The sequence below is a fragment of the Lampetra fluviatilis genome, chromosome 10 (genome assembly GCF_964198595.1).
Source record: "Lampetra fluviatilis chromosome 10, kcLamFluv1.1, whole genome shotgun sequence".
Lineage (NCBI taxonomy): Eukaryota > Metazoa > Chordata > Hyperoartia > Petromyzontiformes > Petromyzontidae > Lampetra > Lampetra fluviatilis.
The window spans coordinates 3,806,272-3,827,340 of NC_136284.1; the positions used below are offsets into that span (position 1 = coordinate 3,806,272).

Consider the following 21,069-nt stretch of genomic DNA (forward strand, 5'->3'; position numbering starts at 1 on the left):
AAAATCACGACGTTTCGGAGGCAACACAAGCTTCCGTCTTTTATTAATTTTATACCTACGTGACTTTACCGAAAAAACCTAAGAATATGGTGAAGTATAGTCAAACATCCCCCATGGCTGACGGCGACGTGTGGAAGCTGTGCATCCAACAGTGGATTGATAAAGGGTTGTGAATTATTATGAATTCGTTCTGATTTTTGTAAATGTACTCAATTGACTATTGAAACAATAGAGGTATTCTAATTATGCAGACAGCCGCATTGAGCAGTTTGCAAATTGCAGTTCGGCTTCCAAGCACTGTACTCCCACTTCTGTGTATACAACAGGCCTTATTTGACAGTAATTTGAGCGTTATTCTTCTTCATGATTCCAGTGCATAGGAGTATTGTTATTTCGCATCGTAAAACGCAGGAATGCACACTCGATTCACCGTTATTGCCCTTGTTTATGTTCATCAATTCATTATCTTTCTTCACGAAATTAATTAGCAGATGCCGTGTCCTGCAGGGATTGTGTGAAGGCAGGCAACCCATCAAAATAAAGGTCCCATTTTTATGGGACCTTGTCAAAATAAGCGTCCCCTAAAGGTGTTTTACCCTGTCATAATTAAGCTCCGCTGAGAACTTGACATCTATTCCCCCGGGGGTGAAAAGTTAGATATTGCATTTCTCTTTAACATTTTAAAGCGGCATACAGACGTGACGGCAGTTGGTTAGTTTGTATAAATATGCGTGTGAATATTCGCAATTGAGCAACAAGCAAGACATTGGTTTGCCCCATGGCTGACAATCCATTTCTCAACCCCACAGACGCTCGCAATGTTAAAGACGCCGTAAATCCTGCCAACAGCACATCGACTGTTCTTATTATTACTACTATATTGTTTTAATATTTTGCAACGGTCACAAAACGACAATATTCTGCATTCCGTCGCGTACGTGATGCTTAAGGCGGGAAGCATAACCAGACAATGGGCCTCAAATGACGCGGTTTTTTTTATTTGAGTGTAATTTTGCTTCATCCGATTCTCGCCAAATATCAGATGAAGACGACACGAGAACTGACACGCCACATAATTACCGACGCCACCTTTCCATGACCAACAGGTGCAGGGACGGCCCCGGATCGCGCTGGGATCCGTGTCCCACCCACCATCACTTGGTGAGACACGAAGCTGGCACGGACCGAGCACTCGGTACAGTAACCGCCCTCCCGCACTAACCACCCCTTGCTGACCCCGACCTTTCCACACGATGATGAGCCACTTTGTTGAGCTATCATTTGTGGCCAGGTCGCTTCTGACAAAAGAGCTCCGTGACTCAGCGGGCCTTACCAGGTAAAATAAAAAAAATAGTTTAATTTAGTTCCTGCAGCCGATAGAAAACCTCCTGCTTGCCTGGCTCGAATGTGCCAGTGGAAAAAGTGGTATTGGTTGGATTGCCCTGGAAAACGCAAGCCTGGTTTTCAAACCGAGCCGCCCCATTTCCCAGTAGTCATGGAAATGCGCCGTCAGGATCTGACGCGGAAAGGGGTATACCAACAGTCAAGAGACACGTACATTTTAAATGCGCGCGTCGTCCGCAAGACCGCGTGAAAAGCATCATTAACTCGCGAGATGACACGCTCGCGGTTTCCTTGTTGAAGTGTAATTTACCGAGAGAAAAGATGGTGACAACGGTGCTGTCTTGCCGAGGCTGACCGATTTACGAGGCTGACCGATTTATATGTCGCATCACTGCACGGTCACAATAACGCTATCCTCATATAAATATCACTCGCATGACCACACACACGCACGAACAGCAATGCTAACTAGAAGTTATGTTTCAGCAGCAGCATCAGCAGCAGCAGCAGCAAGAAGCTGTTAAATAAAACACATTCAAAATTTGCAGCACATTTAACACGATGGATAGGTTTGAGGTGAATTAATCGTCTCGGCAAACTATACCTTTGGAACGGCCGGTCGATCTAAGTTTTTGTTACTGGAGCGGTGATTGTAGGGTGACGTGTAAGCCACAGCACACCAAGCGTCTGTATTGCACGTAACTCTTCTTTGTGTTGAACACCAACGCTGCCGACTTAAAACACCGCCTCTCTCGCCGCGAGAAGTGGGACGAGATCGCCGCGCGACGGCAGCTCCATCTTCACAACTCGAGCTCCGAGTTTGCTCGCAATGACCGCCGCTGCAAACACTTCGCCCACTAAACGTCGCGTGGGTGGGTCAGCGGGGGGGGGGGGGGCAACCTCCTTCACCAGGAGCTCCCGTGCGATGGAACTCGCGCCCTCTCGTCAGATCGCGGGTCCGCACACACGCAGACAGAGACACGGATACCTCGGCAATAAAAAATATTTTCGTTCACATTACCACAACGCGTTTAGCTATCCGTGAACCCCCATCAGCAACATCTGGCTCTTAACGCCCCCCCCCCCCCACGGCACTTACAGTGAAGTGATTGAACCTCACGGTGCGGGCTGGGGGAGGGCAGGCAGGTAGGGTTCCGAGAACCCTCAATCTATCAAACCGCGGCCCACGCGAGGAGGGAAGGTCCTTCACGACGTCTTGCGGTGCATCCCGCGAGTCTCCGGTGCGCGGATCCGTCAATCCCGCGGGGGCCTTGCGGCGCTCCTTCACATGAGCACGCAGCTCTTGGCGCGCTCCTTGCGCGCCACGAGCTGCTGTGGCACGGGAGTCTCGCGCGGCGTCTGGGACACGGCGGCGGCGGCGGCGGTGGACGCCTCGAGCCGGGAGCGGCCGCGTTTGAGCAGGTGCCGGGGCAGGCGGCCGAGCGCGGCCAGCGTGGCCATGTGGAACACGTCGCGCACGCTGTTCTCCGAGAGCTTCGCCGAGCACTCCACGTAGGCCGCCGCGCCGAGCTGGTGCGCCACCACCGCCCCCTGCGGACGGCACGTGTCGGGGGCGTCAGACATCGGCAGGCCCCCCCGGGCGCTTTGGCAGGGCGGCCGATCTCCCAGGGGAAAGACACTCGGAAAGAATTGGACTTTTGTAATTAACGCGGATACTTTTTAGCGGAGAGCGGAGGGGGGGAAATGCACGAGGAATACTGATGGGGGGAGGCGAATGCAGGGCTTAGTTTCTCAATTGAACATTCTCGAGCCGACTGGAAGTGGCTAAGTGACGATGAGGAGTCGCGGCCATTGTGAGAGGTATACTCAATGTGGTGTGCCTGGTGGGAATTTGTTTTTCTGGGTCGCTGGTAGATTGGCATAGGTGGCTCATAATTATAAGCCAAAAGCGCTGGTGGGGGATCAGTGGTAGGTTACTGAGAGAAGTAAATTGGATGTGGTGTGCTGGGTGTGGAAATACTTTTTGGTAGCCAACCCGGATGGACCCTGCTGAAATGCACGCCTGGAAGTGGCAAGTTTTCGTGGGATTTTTATTCGCCTTGGGCGCCGTGTGTAAAGAGCCAAGAGGGACAGTTCCTGACATCCTGACAGAGTCCATAATTGCGTTGCTGCGGAGAAGCGCGACCGTGTTATTTCAACGTGTATGGAGGACAAATTGCAAATGTGTTGAATTCTGTTTTAATGAGTTTGCTTTTTTTTCTTTGTTTTGGCAAAAATGCTTATCCAAGCAACGGTGCAGAATTCTTGGTTAACTTTGCGAACCCCCTCCCTCGCCATCTCTGATGCAAGCAACTCGACGCTTTGAAACGCGTTCAAAAAGCCTTCCTAGGCTCTGGCAGCTCTCTCTGGGGCATCGGGTCCCACACTCCAGCTCAATAGGCCCATTCATTTGAATGATTCTCATGGTCCCAAAGGCTCCGACAAGGTAAGCCAAGCTGCCAGGGCTGAGAGAAGCAATGACTTGGGGGGGGGGGGGGGGGGGGCGGTGGTGGGGTAGAAACACTGGATGCAGTTCTCAGGGGTGCCTTACAAACAGTAATAAAAATAACAACATAAATAAATCAAATAATAGCAATAATAATTTCAGGCCCTTGTCAATCCATTGTTGGATGAAGGCCATAACTTCAACATACCCGGTCAATGTGGAATGGTGAAGAGGGGTGGGGGGAGAGGGTGGGCTTGCACAGAACCAGTTCAGATATCGCTCACATCTTGTGTTAGCCGTGGTTGGCAATCAAACTCGTGTTAGCCGTGGCTGGCAATCAAACTCGTGATAGCCGTGGCTGGCAATCAAACTCGTGTTAGCCGTGGTTGGCAATCAAACTCGTGATAGCCGTGGCTGGCAATCAAACTCGTGATAGCCGTGGTTGGCAATCAAACTTGTGTTAGCCGTGGTTGGCAATCAAACTTGTGATAGCCGTGGTTGGCAATCAAACTTGTGTTAGCCGTGGTTGGCAATCAAACTCGCGATAGCCGTGGCTGGCAATCAAACTCGTGTTAGCCGTGGTTGGCAATCAAACTCGTGTTAGCCGTGGTTGGCAATCAAACTTGTGATAGCCGTGGTTGGCAATCAAACTTGTGATAGCCATGGTTGGCAATCAAACTTGTGATAGCCGTGGCTGGCAATCAAACTCGTGTTAGCCGTGGTTGGCAATCAAACTTGTGATAGCCGTGGTTGGCAATCAAACTTGTGATAGCCATGGTTGGCAATCAAACTTGTGATAGCCGTGGTTGGCAATCAAACTTGTGATAGCCGTGGTTGGCAATCAAACTTGTGATAGCCGTGGTTGGCAATCAAACTTGTGATAGCCGTGGTTGGCAATCAAACTTGTGATAGCCGTGGTTGGCAATCAAACTTGTGATAGCCGTGGCTGGCAATCAAACTTGTGATAGCCATGGTTGGCAATCAAACTTGTGATAGCCGTGGCTGGCAATCAAACTTGTGATAGCCGTGGTTGGCAATCCAACTTGTGATAGCCGTGGCTGGCAATAAATCTTGTGTTAGCCGTGGTTGGCAATCAAATTCGTGATAGCCGTGGCTGGCAATCAAACTCGTGTTAGCCGTGGTTGGCAATCAAACTCGTGATAGCCGTGGTTGGCAATCAAACTTGTGATAGCCATGGTTGGCAATCAAACTTGTAATAGCCGTGGTTGGCAATCAAACTTGTGATAGCCGTGGTTGGCAATCAAACTTGTGATAGCCGTGGTTGGCAATCAAACTTGTGATAGCCGTGGTTGGCAATCAAACTTGTGATAGCCGTGGCTGGCAATCAAACTTGTGATAGCCGTGGTTGGCAATCAAACTTGTGATAGCCGTGGTTGGCAATCAAACTTGTGATAGCCGTGGTTGGCAATCAAACTTGTGATAGCCGTGGTTGGCAATCAAACTTGTGATAGCCGTGGTTGGCAATCAAACTTGTGATAGCCGTGGCTGGCAATCAAACTTGTGATAGCCGTGGCTGGCAATCAAACTTGTGATAGCCGTGGTTGGCAATCAAACTCGTGTTAGCCGTGGTAGGCAATCAAACTTGTGATAGCCGTGGTTCGCAATCAAACTTGTGATAGCCGTGGCTGGCAATCAAACTCGTGTTAGCCGTGGTTGGCAATCAAACTTGTGATAGCCGTGGTTGGCAATCCAACTTGTGATAGCCGTGGCTGGCAATCCAACTTGTGTTAGCCATGGCTGGCAATCCAACTTGTGATAGCCGTGGCTGGGAATCCAACTTGTGATAGCCATGGCTGGCAATCCAACTCGTGTTAGCCGTGGCTGGGAATCCAACTTGTGATAGCCATGGCTGGCAATCTAACTCATGTTAGCCGTGGCTGGGAATCCAACTTGTGATAGCCGTGGCTGGCAATCCAACTTGTGATAGCCGTGGCTGGCAATCCAACTTGTGATAGCCGTGGCTGGGAATCCAACTTGTGATAGCCGTGGCTGGCAATCCAACTTGTGATAGCCGTGGCTGGCAATCCAACTTGTGATAGCTGTGGCTGGCAATCCAACTTGTGATAGCCGTGGCTGGCAATCCAACTTGTGATAGCCGTGGCTGGCAATCCAACTTGTGATGGCCGTGGCTAGGAACCCAACTCGTGTTAACCGTGGCTGGCAATCCAACTCGTGTTAGCCGTGGCTGAGAATCCAACTTGTGATAGCCGTGGCTGGCAATCCAACTTGTGATAGCCGTGGCTGGCAATCCAACTTGTGATAGCCGTGGCTGGCAATCCAACTTGTGATAGCCGTGGCTAGGAACCCAACTCGTGTTAGCCGTGGTTGGCAATCAAACTTGTGATAGCCGTGGTTCGCAATCAAACTTGTGATAGCCGTGGCTGGCAATCAAACTCGTGTTAGCCGTGGTTGGCAATCAAACTTGTGATAGCCGTGGTTGGCAATCCAACTTGTCATAGCCGTGGCTGGCAATCCAACTTGTGTTAGCCATGGCTGGCAATCCAACTTGTGTTAACCATGGCTGGCAATCCAACTCGTGTTAGCCGTGGCTGGGAATCCAACTTGTGATAGCCATGGCTGGCAATCCAACTCGTGTTAGCCGTGGCTGGGAATCCAACTTGTGATAGCCGTGGCTGGCAATCAAACTTGTGATAGCCGTGGCTGGCAATCCAACTTGTGATAGCCGTGGCTGGCAATCCAACTCGTGATAGCTGTGGCTAGGAACCCAACTCGTGTTCGCCGTGGCTGGCAATCTAACTCAGGTTTGCCGGGTTTGTAGTGCAGCGCGCTAACCACTGCACTACCCTTCTACCCGGATAAAATAACTCGTGCGCCAATTTTTGCAACACTATAATTTCATGAAAATTAATTAATTATCATTCACAACAGTGCATTTTTACCGAAAGCTATCTTTGCTTTACGTTTCACAGCAGGAATGCTCAAGTACGTTCAACAGGACCAAGGGCAGGTGGGGGATGAGTGGGTTGTGACCGGGAGAGAGAATGACCCAATAGCGGAACCACCACCCCCACCCCACCCTTCACTAGAAATGGTACAAGCCACAGCTAATTAGAAAGTGCCCAGCTCAATGAGGGCCTTTGTACAGACTGGCAGGTGAAGGTATTGACGACAGAGAAAACGGAGATACCATCTTAACCTTGGTGTCTTTGTTAAAATCCGATAGGTCATTCTAAATCCCTGTGACCTGGTTAAATTCCCCGTCGCGAGGCTGGTTTATTAACTGAAGTTCATTCTCCCCGTGTTGTGCGGTAGATATCCACCTAAACCAAGGCATTCCGCTGCTGTGTAAACAAAGCCAACAGAACATGTTTCAAAGTTGGCATTGACTGCTGTGCAAACAAAGCAAACCAAACATGTGTAGTATGGCATGCGTTTGTTTCCCTTGCAAGCAGGGCCAGCCAGAGGTTTCTGGAGGCCCGTGGTGGAATAGCTGGTGTGGGCCACGTTATTCCAGAATGAATCATAATCCCCAATGAATCCTCGGGCAATCCGATGAGCTATGAAGGTCTTTTTCACAGATGTCCCCCGTCAGGGCGGGTCAGAAAGTTACAACAACAAACAATGCCAAAAAGAATTAGAGTGCAAAGTATAGGAAAGGTCAACAAACCGCAAATAAATAAATACTACACTATTCTTATTTTACGAGGTAAGTCCCATTGAGCTTTTAGTTATTTTTCATCAGAAACCTAGCCGCCAATGCTAGCTCAACGAAGTGGCTTATCGCGTGGACATCTATAGCAGTTAAATACTCGAGAAACGCGTGTTTTTGTTCAAATTCCACCACCGACAGGCCTGGAGTGGGGCTCACTTTTGTGCCCCCCCTCCGCCACCTCCCCTCCCCTCTCTCTGCGTGGCCCTGCTTGTAAGCTGCATTGGAGATCGTTTAAAAACACACACTTAGGGGTCTTATTTTTTTCAGAAAGTAAAATGATTTAGATGGTGATAAGCGATCCATTTGGCAGAAGGACGTGATAAACTTCTTCTTGGTTCTTTCGGTAAAGTCACGTAGAAGGGAAGTAATAAAATAATAAAAATAAAACATAATAAAACAATTCTCACGACGTTTCGGCCACAACGCAAGCAGCCGTCCTCAGGCGAAGAATGAGACATTATCAAGCTAGGAGCTTATATAGGTGTAGCGAGGAGGAGCGCCTTAACAAAAGAATGTGCATATGAAGAGGAATTTTAGCATACCAATGGGCAATGCGTAGGAGGGGGGGCGGAGGGGTTTCAAAGTCCCATTATGCCCATGCATTATGCAGGATCAACAGCACCACGGTGGGGCGCAAGGAACAACGTTAATAAAGGAAAGGAATGTTAATGATATGTAGCTGCATTTACCAAACAACTACATATCATTAACATTCCTTTCCTTTATTAACGTTGTTCCTTGCGCCCCCCCGTGGTGCTGTTGATCCTGCATAATGCATGGGCATAATGGGACTTTGAAACCCCTCCGCCCCCCCTCCTACGCATTGCCCATTGGTATGCTAAAATTCCTCTTCATATGCACATTCTTTTGTTAAGGCGCTCCTCCTCGCTACACCTATATAAGCTCCTAGCTTGATAATGTCTCATTCTTCGCCTGAGGACGGCTGCTTGCGTTGTGGCCGAAACGTCGTGAGAATTGTTTTATTATGTTTTATTTTTATTATTTTATTACTTCCCTTCTACGTGACTTTACCGAAAGAACCAAGAAGATGAATCCCTGCAGTCACGAAAGCTTTAAACGTGATAAACTGCCCGATGTTGTTCCAACAATAATAACAACAACTCCACGAAAATTACATCATAATCCTCTCATCGCTCTTGCTCTCCCGACGTACATTTAATTTAATTTCTCAATCGCTCAGGAGACACTTGAGGAATATCGCGCACCTCCCTCGTGCTAAACGGTTTCCAGAGCTCTGAATCCAAATGGGAAGATCAAATGGGGGGGGGGGGGTGTGTGGGTGGCTAAGTGTCTCTCTTTTAACGGTGAAATGAGAGAGGGCGATGATGGTGCTGATGCTTAATGATATCTGACAGTCTCGAACTTTTGCTCCGCCATCTGCTAGGACTTCTATTTTGATAGGGCACGACGCACTTGTCGCCTTTGTTTGGCCGAATATCCTTTACATTCCTCTGATGCAGCAGCAGCAGCATGTGCAGCAGCAGCATGTGCAGCAGCAGCAGCAGCATGTGCAGCAACAGCAGCATGTGCAGTTGTTGGCCGTCGTCCCCCCACTGCCACAGAACCACCTCAAACCCCTTTCAGTTTTGTGATTCCCCCCCTACCCTGCCCCCCCCCCCCCCAATTCCCTACCGCCAACTCCACCTTCCCTCCACGCCCGAGCGACACCGCACCCCCCCCTACACCCCCAGGAAATATATTAGCATAACGCAACCTAGGTGATTGAATAATGAATGACGAAGAAAGAAAACCAACAAACAAATTGCGTCTGGCCCGATGTGAATATTTTTGGCAAGATAAAAAAAAACCGGCACCTGCGACTCTAAATATTTAATGCGCGCCATAATTTGTACATTATGTATACAAGCCGCAGGTGAAATCCCTACCTTGGAAATAGTAATTACGCGTGTTTATCGTTTCGTGCACATGCTGGGTATGAAAAGAATATATTTTTTAAGAGTATTTATTACACCCTAGAAAAAAAAATCATTACAAACCACACACGTGCGATTAATCGCGTTCACTGATCGAAAAGCTCATCAGGGCCGCTTTAATGTCCGTGGCTGAGCGCGGGGGCTAGGGGTGCCGGGGGGTCCCCCCTGTCTGTGGGGCAGCTCGTGGCGATAAGCCAGCACCGGCCACACCCCACGGTGTCTTCTGCAGGGTGACGCTCGCCGTCGTTCCAGGGACTGGGGGGGGGGCGAGGTGTAGCGATGTGGGTTGCTGGGTAGATAGGGGGCTCGGGTTGGACTTCTTTCGCACCGTACGTAGCCAACTATGCTCATCGGAGGTGCGGATTGACAAGGGGGTGGTGGTGGTGGAGGGGGGGGGGGGGCGGGGTGTAGCGATGTGGGGGAGAGTGGGGGCTCAGGCTGATGGGGGGGGGGGTGGGGGGCGAGGTGTAGGGATGTGGGGTGAGGGATGTGGCGCCGTGGGGCTGGATGGGACGAGGCAGCGTGCTGCCCTCCTCCGCCCCACGCGGCGTGCGCGCCGTTACCTGCTCCTGCGTGACGGGGATGCGGCGCTGCTTGGAGAGCTCGAGCAGGGTGGGCAGGTCGACGCGCAGGTCGGCCTTGCAGCCGATGAGCAGCACCTTGCTGGAGGAGAACTCCTGCGACTCCGCCTGCCACTGCACACCGAGCACAACCGCCACCCACCCCACGCTAAGTCAGCAGATGCGGTTTCTCGCCGGGACCGCGGCAGCATTGCGTGCGAGGAACTCGCGTGCTGTCGGCACGAGAGCCGACTCCGCGTGACGGAGAGCGCTGTTGTTTTGCGGAGATAACGGAGACCGCGTTCTGATGCTACGCTCAATCTCACGAGATCTCGGAAGCCAGGGAGGGTTGAGATTTGCTCGTACTGCCTACCACAAGTTGTAGCCTTAGGCTGTGACGGGGCCAAGAGATGGCAGTTGCGGCAATGGGTTGTCGAATCTTATCTGTGCGGAGTTGTAAGTGTCCCCCCTCCTTATAGGTTGTGGGGTTTTGCCCCAATCTACGGTGTCCTGCCACGTGATGCCACACAAACATGAATAGAATTGGCCAAACATCCCAGTGTAGCAGGATCCTCTTGATAAAGAGTCCGTGAGGTTGACAATATAAAGGGAATAATTGACTGCTTATTTATGACGCCCATTGTCTTCAATACAAATGCAAACTCTACTCTGCATTATTTGACTGCATCCTCCATAGCCATGCGTTCAACTGCTACATATTTCATACCTCTAATATCTTCCTGTATTTATTTGAAAGAGCTCCATTTTGGCGAACGGCTTAATAATTGAAAGCATGAAATCCGAATGTAGCGTAGGGAACCGATTACTGAAACAGTGGCACAGTGCGGTCAACATGGGCCCTGGTCCAAGCAATTAAATAAACGATCAAAAACTATTAAACAATTTTTATCGTACCAGATAAGGCCCACTGAGTTATAGAGCTATTCTTTCAGAAACGACCTGGCCACAAGCGATAGCCCAACGAAGTGGCTTGTCACGTGGAAATGTATAGCCGCCAAATACTCTAAACGCGTGACGGTGATTATTAACGTTGAGGGGGAAAAAACAAACGGAGGACCCGGAGGCAAATCGACTTGGCCACGGGGTCGAGAACATGCAAACTCCAAATATACATGTGTCAGGGTCAGGATTGAACCCACGACCTCCTGTATACCACTGTGGCGCCCAAATAAATAAATAGATACGTCTCGTTATCGTCCCTCCTCTCCCGTCCAATCCCCCCCCTCCTTTGTAGCCCGGTGCCCAAGCCCCTCAGGCTAATGGGCCCCGGTGCAAATGCCCCGCCCGCACACTCGGACGCTGCTTCACCGACCGCACGGGGGATTGACAGGGGAATGCGTTCCACTCTTCGCACGGATGGCTCACGCTGCCAGCCGCATTGCCACCTCTTCAGGGACAAAAAGGCCAGGACCTGACTATGGCGAGAAGAATATCTCACAAGACCACGAGAGAGGAAGACTACCTGCACATGTATTGTCTCGAGTGGTGCATTGTTATTGTTATTACGAGCTACCAAGGAAAAGCAATGTTTTGTTGCAATAACCGCATTGGCAGCGCTGCACTAGCACACAACAACAAAAACTCAACACATGGCGACAATAACACTGCCCTAAAAATAGCACGAGAGGCGGAGTTTTGGATAATGCTCTTCTCCTTGATACGTGTGCTGCAGAAGCAGGGCTTATTTTATTTTCCAGCCCACAGTGTTATTGTTGGAAGTGCTGAGCATCCGTTAAATCCAGGACATGTGGCATCCCTAGCTGGTGGCAACCCTAGCTGCCAGCAGCCGGAGCAGCCACGCGGGAACGGGAAGGGACCGACGGCGTCGTGGCAGCGCTTGCGTTTTTCGCTTCAATTATTTACCAACTTATTTTATTTATCACACGCGCACCAGAAGGCGCGCCGAGGCGCGGGCGTGTTCTGGGGCTGTGCGGTGCCAGGTAAAGGGGACAAATGGGGGAGGCGGATGTGGAAATTTGGGGCTGCGAGTGACGTCGGGGGGTGGGGGGGGGGCTCAGGGAACGAAAGGGGGGCGACCGGCATGCCGTCAGGGAATGCCGCAACTTCAGTTTGCGAGGCGATGGGCGAAGCGCCGGCGTGACAAGGCGCTGAAGGGACGAGACGTATCGGCCTTCGGGAGACGGAGAAGGGGCACACGAGAGGATGGATGTAGAGGGGGCTCCATAAGGATTTTTTTCGGTTTAGATTGCGTAAATATATAACAGTGTATTGTAAAACCCACCACCACCCGACACAGCCAATTGGTAAGGTTTGTCACGTAAACGGAACATGACAATTCGTTACGAGTACAGCACACCGGTGTGCTGGAGAGCAAAGCCACCATATTTACAATCCGAGCACGACGTTTCACCAGTAATTACAACCAGCTTCATCAGGCGGCAGCCAGGCTTGTGTATAGAGGGGGCTTGCCACCTTCAGGAGCCCGAGAAGGGGCACACAAGAGGACGGAATTAGAGGGGAATTCGAGGAGGCTGCCACCAGTGTGGGGCAGGAGGAGGGAGATGACGCATACGGTGGATCGAGATGTGAGAACAGCGGGGTTGTGACGAGGGAAGAGGCACAGAATGGGAGTGCGTGGAGAGAGAAGAAAAAGATCCGAGCGGTCAAACTACCTCCGTGCAGCAAGGGAACTTCCAGCTGAGAAGCAGGAGGACGAGGAGGGCATTGTGATGATGAGTTGTACTGCGGTAAATTACTCTGGTTTCAACTCGTGGCAGTGTGAACGTGTTTAGTTTTACACTTCAAATGGCGGCATTCGCAATGTGGCACGATCAAGCTACTGCAACACATGTACACGATCGCCATCATTCTCTGTCTTACCTCTACTCAGGGACAATAATTATTCCTTTCTACAGGCTTTTTTAGAATATGAACTTAGGACATTTTTTCAATAAACAAATTTCGGTAATAGAACAAAGAGTTTGAGGAAGTCTGTCAAGTGTCAGATATAGCTGTAAAAAAAAAACATCTACGCCATACGCCAGATGTTTCATGTCTGGATAGCGCCTTCAAATAAAATGCCACTGTGTAGGCGTTGGCGGTCCTGCCACTGTACAGCTCTCCGATGCGCTCTTAGGTTATGCCGCTGAGTTTCGCTCGGCGCAGTGTCCGACGTTTCGCTGCACAACCCGGGAGCTTTGGACAGCAGCAACAGGCACACACACACGGGAGAGCTGTTGCAACGAGATGCCTTCTAAATGGCGTCCCCCGCGGTAGTCGGAGCGGCGAAAGAGCTCGCAGCGCGTTGAGTGCGGTCGGTTTGCACCTCATTAGAGTTCGAGAAAGCCTCGCGTCGGCAGCGGTCAGCGTGAACGCTTCGCCGCTTACGTCTAACGTGGTGGAAGACGAACATTTAGCGCCTGCCTTGGACGCGAGCTCGCACCAACAGGGAGTACACGACTGTGGGCAAGAACAACCGAGATACAAAACAAAACTCTCGAGATGAGACGTCGACCGCACGGGCTCCTTGCAAGAGGCGTGACGCGCGCGCGAGTCAACGAACGATGCGGACGTTTGCGTCGCCGTACGCCGACGACGGCCGCCGACAAAACCGCCTGCGATGCGCCACGGGTCTCGGAAGCTCGGCGAGTTTGAGCCCCGGACAGGGCATGGATGCGTGACCACCGTGGCGCAAGAAAAAAAACACACACACACAAAGCTGCGTGGCTACGTCGGCAAACGACAAAACCCATTGTTGCACTCTCCCCGCTTTGACAAACGCGAACGACCGAGCGTGCGGACGTATGGTCAAATGACCGGCATGTACCAGGGCTGCCATCATCCAGCAGTTGATTGACAATGGGGCTGTACAGGTGCGCGGATGTCACAAATACTGTACGCAGGAATTCCGATTGCTCTCAATGCACGCGTCCAGTGTTACGGTCGGGCAAGCATTATGCAAAGCGTCGTCAGGACGCCTGAATGAAGGCGGAGGTGGTGAACAGGATATTCAGAGTCGCTCACCGACAGATGTGCCCTCAAGAGGCCCTTGTCCCCCCAAGGGTGCGGGGCGCAGCATCACGGGAATGGAGAGCGATTGTCTGCAGACCGTGGGTGACCCAATCAATCGAACCTCCACAACGACCGGCGACATCTCTCGAGATTACTTTTTGAATGCCGCCGTTACAGCAGGAGCAGCAGCTGTTCGTCGCAACCCGCTGTGCCCTTTTTTTTACGATAAAAGTATTGCAGGCGGACAGGCGAACGGGGTCCGGATAAGCGGCTCTGCTGTTGCAGCTCTTCTCATGCGTTGTTCGGGTCGCGCCATGTGATGTTCCGCACGGCATTCGACGTTTCGCTTCACGCGCTGGGAGCTCCTTCGTGAACTAAAAAACTAAAAGACAACTGTTTTTATTTTTCCAGGTAAGGCCCACTAAAGTATGTAGCTCTTTTTCAGAAGCGACCTGGCCACAAATAATATCTCAACGAAGTGGCTTATCACGTGGAAATTTATTGCAGCCCAAATACTCTCAACGCATGTGTCTAGATGTAGAGGGGAAACACTGGAAGACCCAGAGAAAAGTCCACGAGACCACGGGGAGAGAGACGCGCAAACTCCAAGTATACAGCAGGCGTCAGGGTTGGGATCGAACCCATGCACTCCTGCATACCAGGCGAGGTGGTTAACGTCTCGCCACCATGGCACCCTAAAATCAGAACGACCTGTAAACGCGTCGTGGAGGCTATAACAGCTCAACAGCAATCACAGCCGTGGCTCGGACAAAAAAAATACAAAACAACATTTCATGCCAAACGACGTGGCAAGCGAGGTTAGCCCTCTTTCAAAAACGAATGCACGATGGTCGCATTTTTCGGTGGACACTTCACTGATAAGGGGCGCAACAAGTCAGAAGATGTCTATCGACCTGTGCGAGTAAGCGAGCGCGAGAGCAGCTGTTAAGGGAGATCGCTGTTTAGGAGCCGGGCAGATTCAGAGCCCTGACAGGGGGCAAATGAACTGCAGTTTATTTGTAGAGCAGCGGTAACAACGATAAACACCGTGGAAGTCACTTCGCCGCAGCCGCGTTGTAAACGAGCCACTTAGCAGCACTGCGGTGGCCACATTCTCAAATGTCGGGCCCGCGAAGATCATAACCGACGGTTATTTTTTTTTCAATGGTCCGGGTTTGATGATGCGTGACTTAGGTGCCCGTGACGTGAAGGCAGTGGCGTGTTCAGCTAAGAAATTTCCGGATGGGTCAAACAATTGTTCGTAGACATCGACTGGGGATGGATACCGCAAGGAGGTTACCGCGAAAGCTGAGACAATGGAAACTGACACACGCTGGACAGAAAAGAGGAAGACCTCAGAGCACATGGCAAGGCACAGCAAACAGAGATTTGGCATAATGCGGTCAATAACAACAGCAGCGAAGGAGGTGAAAGGCTGGAAGCGGCAGAGAGGAACTCACGTGAAAAGCATGTGCGGAATGCAGAAATGCTACCTGATGATGTTAAATAACTCTTTATTTTAAAAATACATTTTGCATCAATGAAAAATGAAAAATACAAAAAATGGTCCACGATGCAGAATGCCTGTCTAAAATGTCTAGGGGGAACTCTCCCGTTTGCTCCCCCGCATCACCCCCCACCCCCCTCCTAGGTGTGCTTCTGCTTGGATGAGGGGTTGGTGGGTCACGGTGAGATAATGAGCTTGACACACCGATTAGACGGCGCAGCGAGGTGACCGCTATACGCTGAAATTACACCGTTATTTCTAAGGCCTCCTCAGCGTGCTCTCCAGTTGCCTGGGTGCAAAGTGGGCCAAGTTTTTGCCCAATCCTGGCCGGCTCATTAAAAATACTTAATAAAACTAACTCGCCTAACTCTGCTAACTCAGGGCAACACGAGGAGATTATTCAACCGAGACAAATAAAAAAAAGTATTTTGGCACATTCGACGAGATCGTACCGCGAAGCGCAAACCACCGGCTATCACTCCGGTAAAGTGGGATGTGAGTGCCGTAATTGGAAGGAAATGCAAAAATATATCACCAAAAACTTTTGCAAACAAAAAACGTCACAAGATAAACAGGCAAATTTGTCACTTGGGGTTGGTGCATTGTAATAATTGATACATTTTCGCAGATTTATTTTCAGTTTCATACAAACTTTAACTTTAAAGCGAATTTATAGTTTTCCAGTGATGGACGCAGCACCTCCGGCTACCGGTTTCTTAATAACCAAACCGCGTCGCTGAATTTCGGGCAAAATAACAGCCAACGGATAATGACTGCCCGCGGAAGGGAACATTGGGCACTTTAAAGCCAGACTCTCAAATGTTCTCCCCTGGAAAATTGTAAAACAAATCATGACTAAACTATTTAAACTAAACACATTTTTTTTTCTATTTTACCCACTGAGCTATACAGCTCTATTTTCAGAAGTGACCATCCCACAAATGATATCTCAATGAAGTGGCTTATCATGTGGAACTTTACAGCAGCCAAATACTCCAAACGCACGTTTTTAAATGTGGAGGGAAAAGACGGAGGACCCGGACAAAAATCCACACTACCAGGGGGAGACCACGCAAATTTAAAATATACAGCAGGCGTCATGGTCGGGATTGAACCCACGCCCTCCTGTATACCTGGCAAGAGAGTTAACATCTTGGCACCTCGGTGCCCCTGTGACCTCTACAAATGCGCAAGTACGGCCTTGTTTGCCAATCCACTGCTGGATGATGGGTCTCCCATCATGCAGTGCGGGTCATGTGGGTTATTTGAACGTACGTCACCACGCTGGTTGGTGCGGTTTGGAGGAGCAATAATCAAACAAATATTTGTCAATTGATATCTTCTTGATTTTTACTTGGATTGAACATGTTTCAAGGCTGGTAAGCATGCTTGAGCCTGGATAGTACTTGGCTAGGTGTTTGCCATAGGGCCTGGTGGGCTCTATGTTGTGGGCAGCAGAGGGCAGTGAAGCAGAATCCATTGTTGTACTGTACTTCTACATTTCCACGACTATGCTCCCTACCTTCATCAATCAATGCGCACTGACCAGAGTGATGAAGTATGGTCAAATGACCCATATGACCCACAAAGGCATGGGGAGGCAATGGATTGACAAACAGGGGCTGTCATAGTACATGACTGGTCATACGATTTGTTTTATGAGCTAATAATCGCTCACTTGAAATTAAACCCTCAACTTTTCGGTTCCGTTTTTCACGAAAATAAAAATCGACCCAAGTTACCGGGGATATCGCCACGATAACACGAGGCTTACCAGCAGGCTATCGAGTTTACGTGGGAAATCCACGTGAATCCACCCACAAAGGGCCGCCCTTAATGGATGCCGTTAGAGCTCGTTAATGATTTACCGGTGACTCTCCCCGCCCTGTCATGCAGTCAATCTCAGCAGCAGCTGCCAGCCGTTGGCTGTGGGACAGTCGGACACACGACGGCTGTGCAGCCGTTCCCTGTGACCCTCTTTGTTAAACGTTACATCGAGCGACAGAATTTTACTCGCCATCCGTCGGCAAGGTAATCCACTCCTTTAGGGCTCTGTAAATAATCGTACCGCGTTTGGTAAGCGCTGGTATCTTAGCTAAACTAAACCAAACTTTTAATATTTACCATGAAAGCCCCCACTGAGCTATGTAGATCTTTTTCAGTAGCGACCTGGCCACAAATGACAGCGAGACGAAGCGGCTCGTCGCGTGGAAATTTCTCGCAGCCAAACACTCTAAACGCGCGACGTTGATTCTGAAGGTGGAGGGAAAAAACCGGAGGACCCGGAGAAAAACCCACGCCACCACGGGGAGAGAGAGACACCGCAAACTCCAAATATGCGGCTGCGGCAAAACTGTGCTGCTGCAGTGAATGTTTATCGGTCGACGGCTTTTTTGATCTTTTTTGTAAACAAAAAACAAAAACGCATCTCTACGGTACGGCCGCCATGGAGCAGCGAAAGCAGCTGGTGTGCAGATGGTTAAGTGGATCGTCACATCACGGGACCGGCAGCGACGCGGCGAGGGCTTGGGGAGGCCTTCATCCAGCAGTGGATTGATTTTGCTGACGATGCTCACGACGATGCACATCATTAATAACCGCATTTCAGAGCTGAAACTCGTTACAGTGACCTTATTAACGGAAAAATCACTCAAAAGTGCTTTGCACTCGAGCATGATGGTGGTGTACATTTATTTTGGCCAACGTGTCTACTCGGCATGCAGCTGAGCTCTTTCACAGACGCGAGTTTAAACTTTCCGGTAGGGCCGGCCCCGGGCAGATTTGACGCACAATCCCTCGCACGATGCGGCTCTCGCTGCGCCGAAGCTTCTTGACGAATCTGTACACGCCGCGCTGTCCATTGTGCTCCTAATTGCTCTATTCCATCAGCGCGTGCGTTCAATGGGTGCGTGCGCACGCTTCAGAGATGTTTAATTAATTGCACTGCAATGCCATTTGCTGTCGATAATCCTTTAAATGCCACGGCCCGACTCAGGCTCCCCCAAGTTGTTATTTAAGGAAACTAAATTAATTAAACAAATTGTTTGGTGATGCAGCTGCATCGGTGGAGGTGCACAAGCATCGCCAACTACAAACAAAAACTCAACACATCCGTCAATGAACCCCCTGGCACTCAATGAAAAGTATACAATGAGTGACGTTTCGGGCAGCGATCCTTCTTTGTAGCACGTGAATAGATGAAATGCTGTTCTTACAAAGGATCAAAACTCAATTTCGGTAAACCTAACCCCGGCGGAATAAACACAGGGGGTGAAAGGTCATCTATTTATGTCCCAACGTCCAAACGCTGTCGGCGCACAGGTGTGCGGATGTTGATCGCGGCACACCTGGCCCGGTCCACTTTCACAAGCGCTGACGCACACGCGTGCACACAATAGTTTCCCGTCTTTTCTTCTCGCACAACAAAAAAAAGACGCCGACCCCCGCTCCGCGAGCGTGCAGCCGACACCTTGCAGCCCAACAGCCCCGGTGAGCGCTCTCCCTCTCCTCGCAGCCAACGATGACGACGGCCCCCGGTGGCGTGGGCAACACAGAGCGGCGGCGAGCGGTTCTACGCCTCCTCCTACTCCACCGCCGCCGCCGCCGTGGCGTTTCCGTGCCGCCACGTGGCAGTGGCCCCGATCGCTGCTGTGACCACCTCGGCCGAACCACGAGCAAGCAGGCACAGGCCGTGCCCACGGCAAACGCCGGATTACGGCGGAGATTTACGGTCCGGCCGCGGTTTGCATTAACGGATTTATTAAAACTGATGGCTCCATTCCTCATGGCAATGCTTTAATCCGGGGCCAAGGCATTCACTGCTCGCTTACGTGCGTGCGTGCGTGTGGCGGATGCATGCATCATCGCGCGTCTTGTGACGCAACGGGCACGGCGTGGGGTTGCTGTCTCAGCGGTGAGCAACGCGGCGTTTAAATTCGGCACGCGTGCACGAGTGATTGTGTTGTACGTGTATCTACCTGGGATGCTGCCATAGTTGTGTAATGAGTAGCAGTTACATTTTGACTGAAAATTTTCGTGACTGCAGGAATTCATATTCTTGGTTCTTTCGGTAAAGTCGCATAGATAAAAAAAGACAAAAAAAATAATAAAAATAATAAAATAAAAATAAACGCAAAAACCCACGCCGTTTCAATCGCAAGACCGCTTGTTGTTTTTATTTCATTTTCTATCTACGTGACTTTACCGAAAGAACCAAGAATATAATGAGTAGCACACTGGACATGCGATCCAGACGTCGCTGGGTCAGTTCAATCTCCCGGCGCGGCGGTTTTCAGGTTGCTGGAATCCTGCCGCCACCGCCCACTCCCACCGTCACTCGCGTGTGGTGGGGTCAAGTGTGGGTACACCCGCATCTTCCAAGACATGTGCGCCAGTGTGGAGGAGTAGGCTAAAACATTCTCGAGCGCAGCAGCGCGAGCAAAGCAATTGCGGGGCCTGCACTTTTGCCGCCTTGTCACCGATGCAGGAACGTGCCTATGCCCGCGTGTGTGCGTGTGTGTGCGTGTGTGTGTGTGCGTGTGTGTGCGTGTGTGTGTGTGTGTGCGTGTGTGTGTGTGCGTGCGTGCATGTGTGCGTGCGCGTGTGTGTGCATGTGCGTGTGCGCAGGGGGACACGCGGGCCACACTCACTTTCTTGAGGGTGCTGTCCAGTGTCTCGGGGCGACCGACGTCGAAGCAGATGAGGACCACGTCAGAGTCCGAGTAGGCGAGCGGCCGGACGTTGTCGTAGTACGGCGACCCTTGGGGCACAGGGAAGGAACAGCAGCAGCAGCGGCAGCAGCAGATTTTAATGACGTGCTTTTGCCGCGTTGGGACACCATTAATCATGCGCAGATGTAACGTCGGCCGTACATTGCGTGTAAGTGGTGACGTTCAATGCTGCGGTTGACTCATTCTCTCCAGCCTTCGTCAGCCGTGGCTAAAATATCGCTACGCATTTTAGATACAATTCCCAAGCAGTGGCATGATGGTTCGCGTGCTGCGCTGTGAACCTGGCCACCCTCGCTTGACTCCAGGCCCAGGCGAAATGACTGGTGCTGCCCGCCCCCTCTCCCCTCCCCCCCACCTGTCTCCAACCTCCTTTGACCAGCACGGTGAAGTATGGCCAAAACAATCCCCTTGGCTTGCACGGCATGTTGGAGGCCTTGGTTCCACAGTGAATTGGCAGGGGCTGACGTGCGTTATTTGCGAACGTCTAAGCAAAGAGCCATTTAAGTTTGGCCTTCTTATTGACATGGTCATATTAACACACAAAGAAAATGGATTTGGAAGGCGTAATTATTTCATTATTTTACTCCTACGTTTCATGTGGAAAATCAATTTTAATGTCATGACTCATCCCGCCACGAAGACTTAAACAGTGGCTGTTTTCCAAACGGCGAAGGACATGTCTGCTTTGCGTCCGTAGCATCCATTAGATTGCCTTCTATCCGGGTTAAGTGACGGCCCCGCTAATGTTCCGCGTGTGCGTTGTGTCTAGAACGCCGCGTCCCCCTGTCGGGGCGAAGCGCACGCAAAGTTGATTCATTTCCCTTGAACGCCGAATCCCCG

The 21,069-nt window shown here is 50.7% G+C and overlaps 1 protein-coding gene across 1 annotated transcript in view; it reads right to left on the reverse strand.

Annotated features, from left to right (window-relative positions):
• Positions 1 to 860: 860 nt before the first annotated feature.
• Positions 861 to 21,069, reverse strand: part of LOC144934440 (rho-related GTP-binding protein RhoN-like) — a 30,723-nt gene continuing 10,514 nt past the window's right edge. The window contains exons 3-5 of the mRNA XM_078860192.1: positions 20,149 to 20,258; positions 10,003 to 10,134; positions 861 to 2,895 (exon numbers count right to left, since the gene is read on the reverse strand). Of these exons, the coding sequence (XP_078716318.1) occupies positions 2,629 to 2,895; positions 10,003 to 10,134; positions 20,149 to 20,258 (509 nt within the window). The 3' untranslated portion in view covers positions 861 to 2,628. The remainder of the gene's footprint in view (positions 2,896 to 10,002; positions 10,135 to 20,148; positions 20,259 to 21,069) is intronic.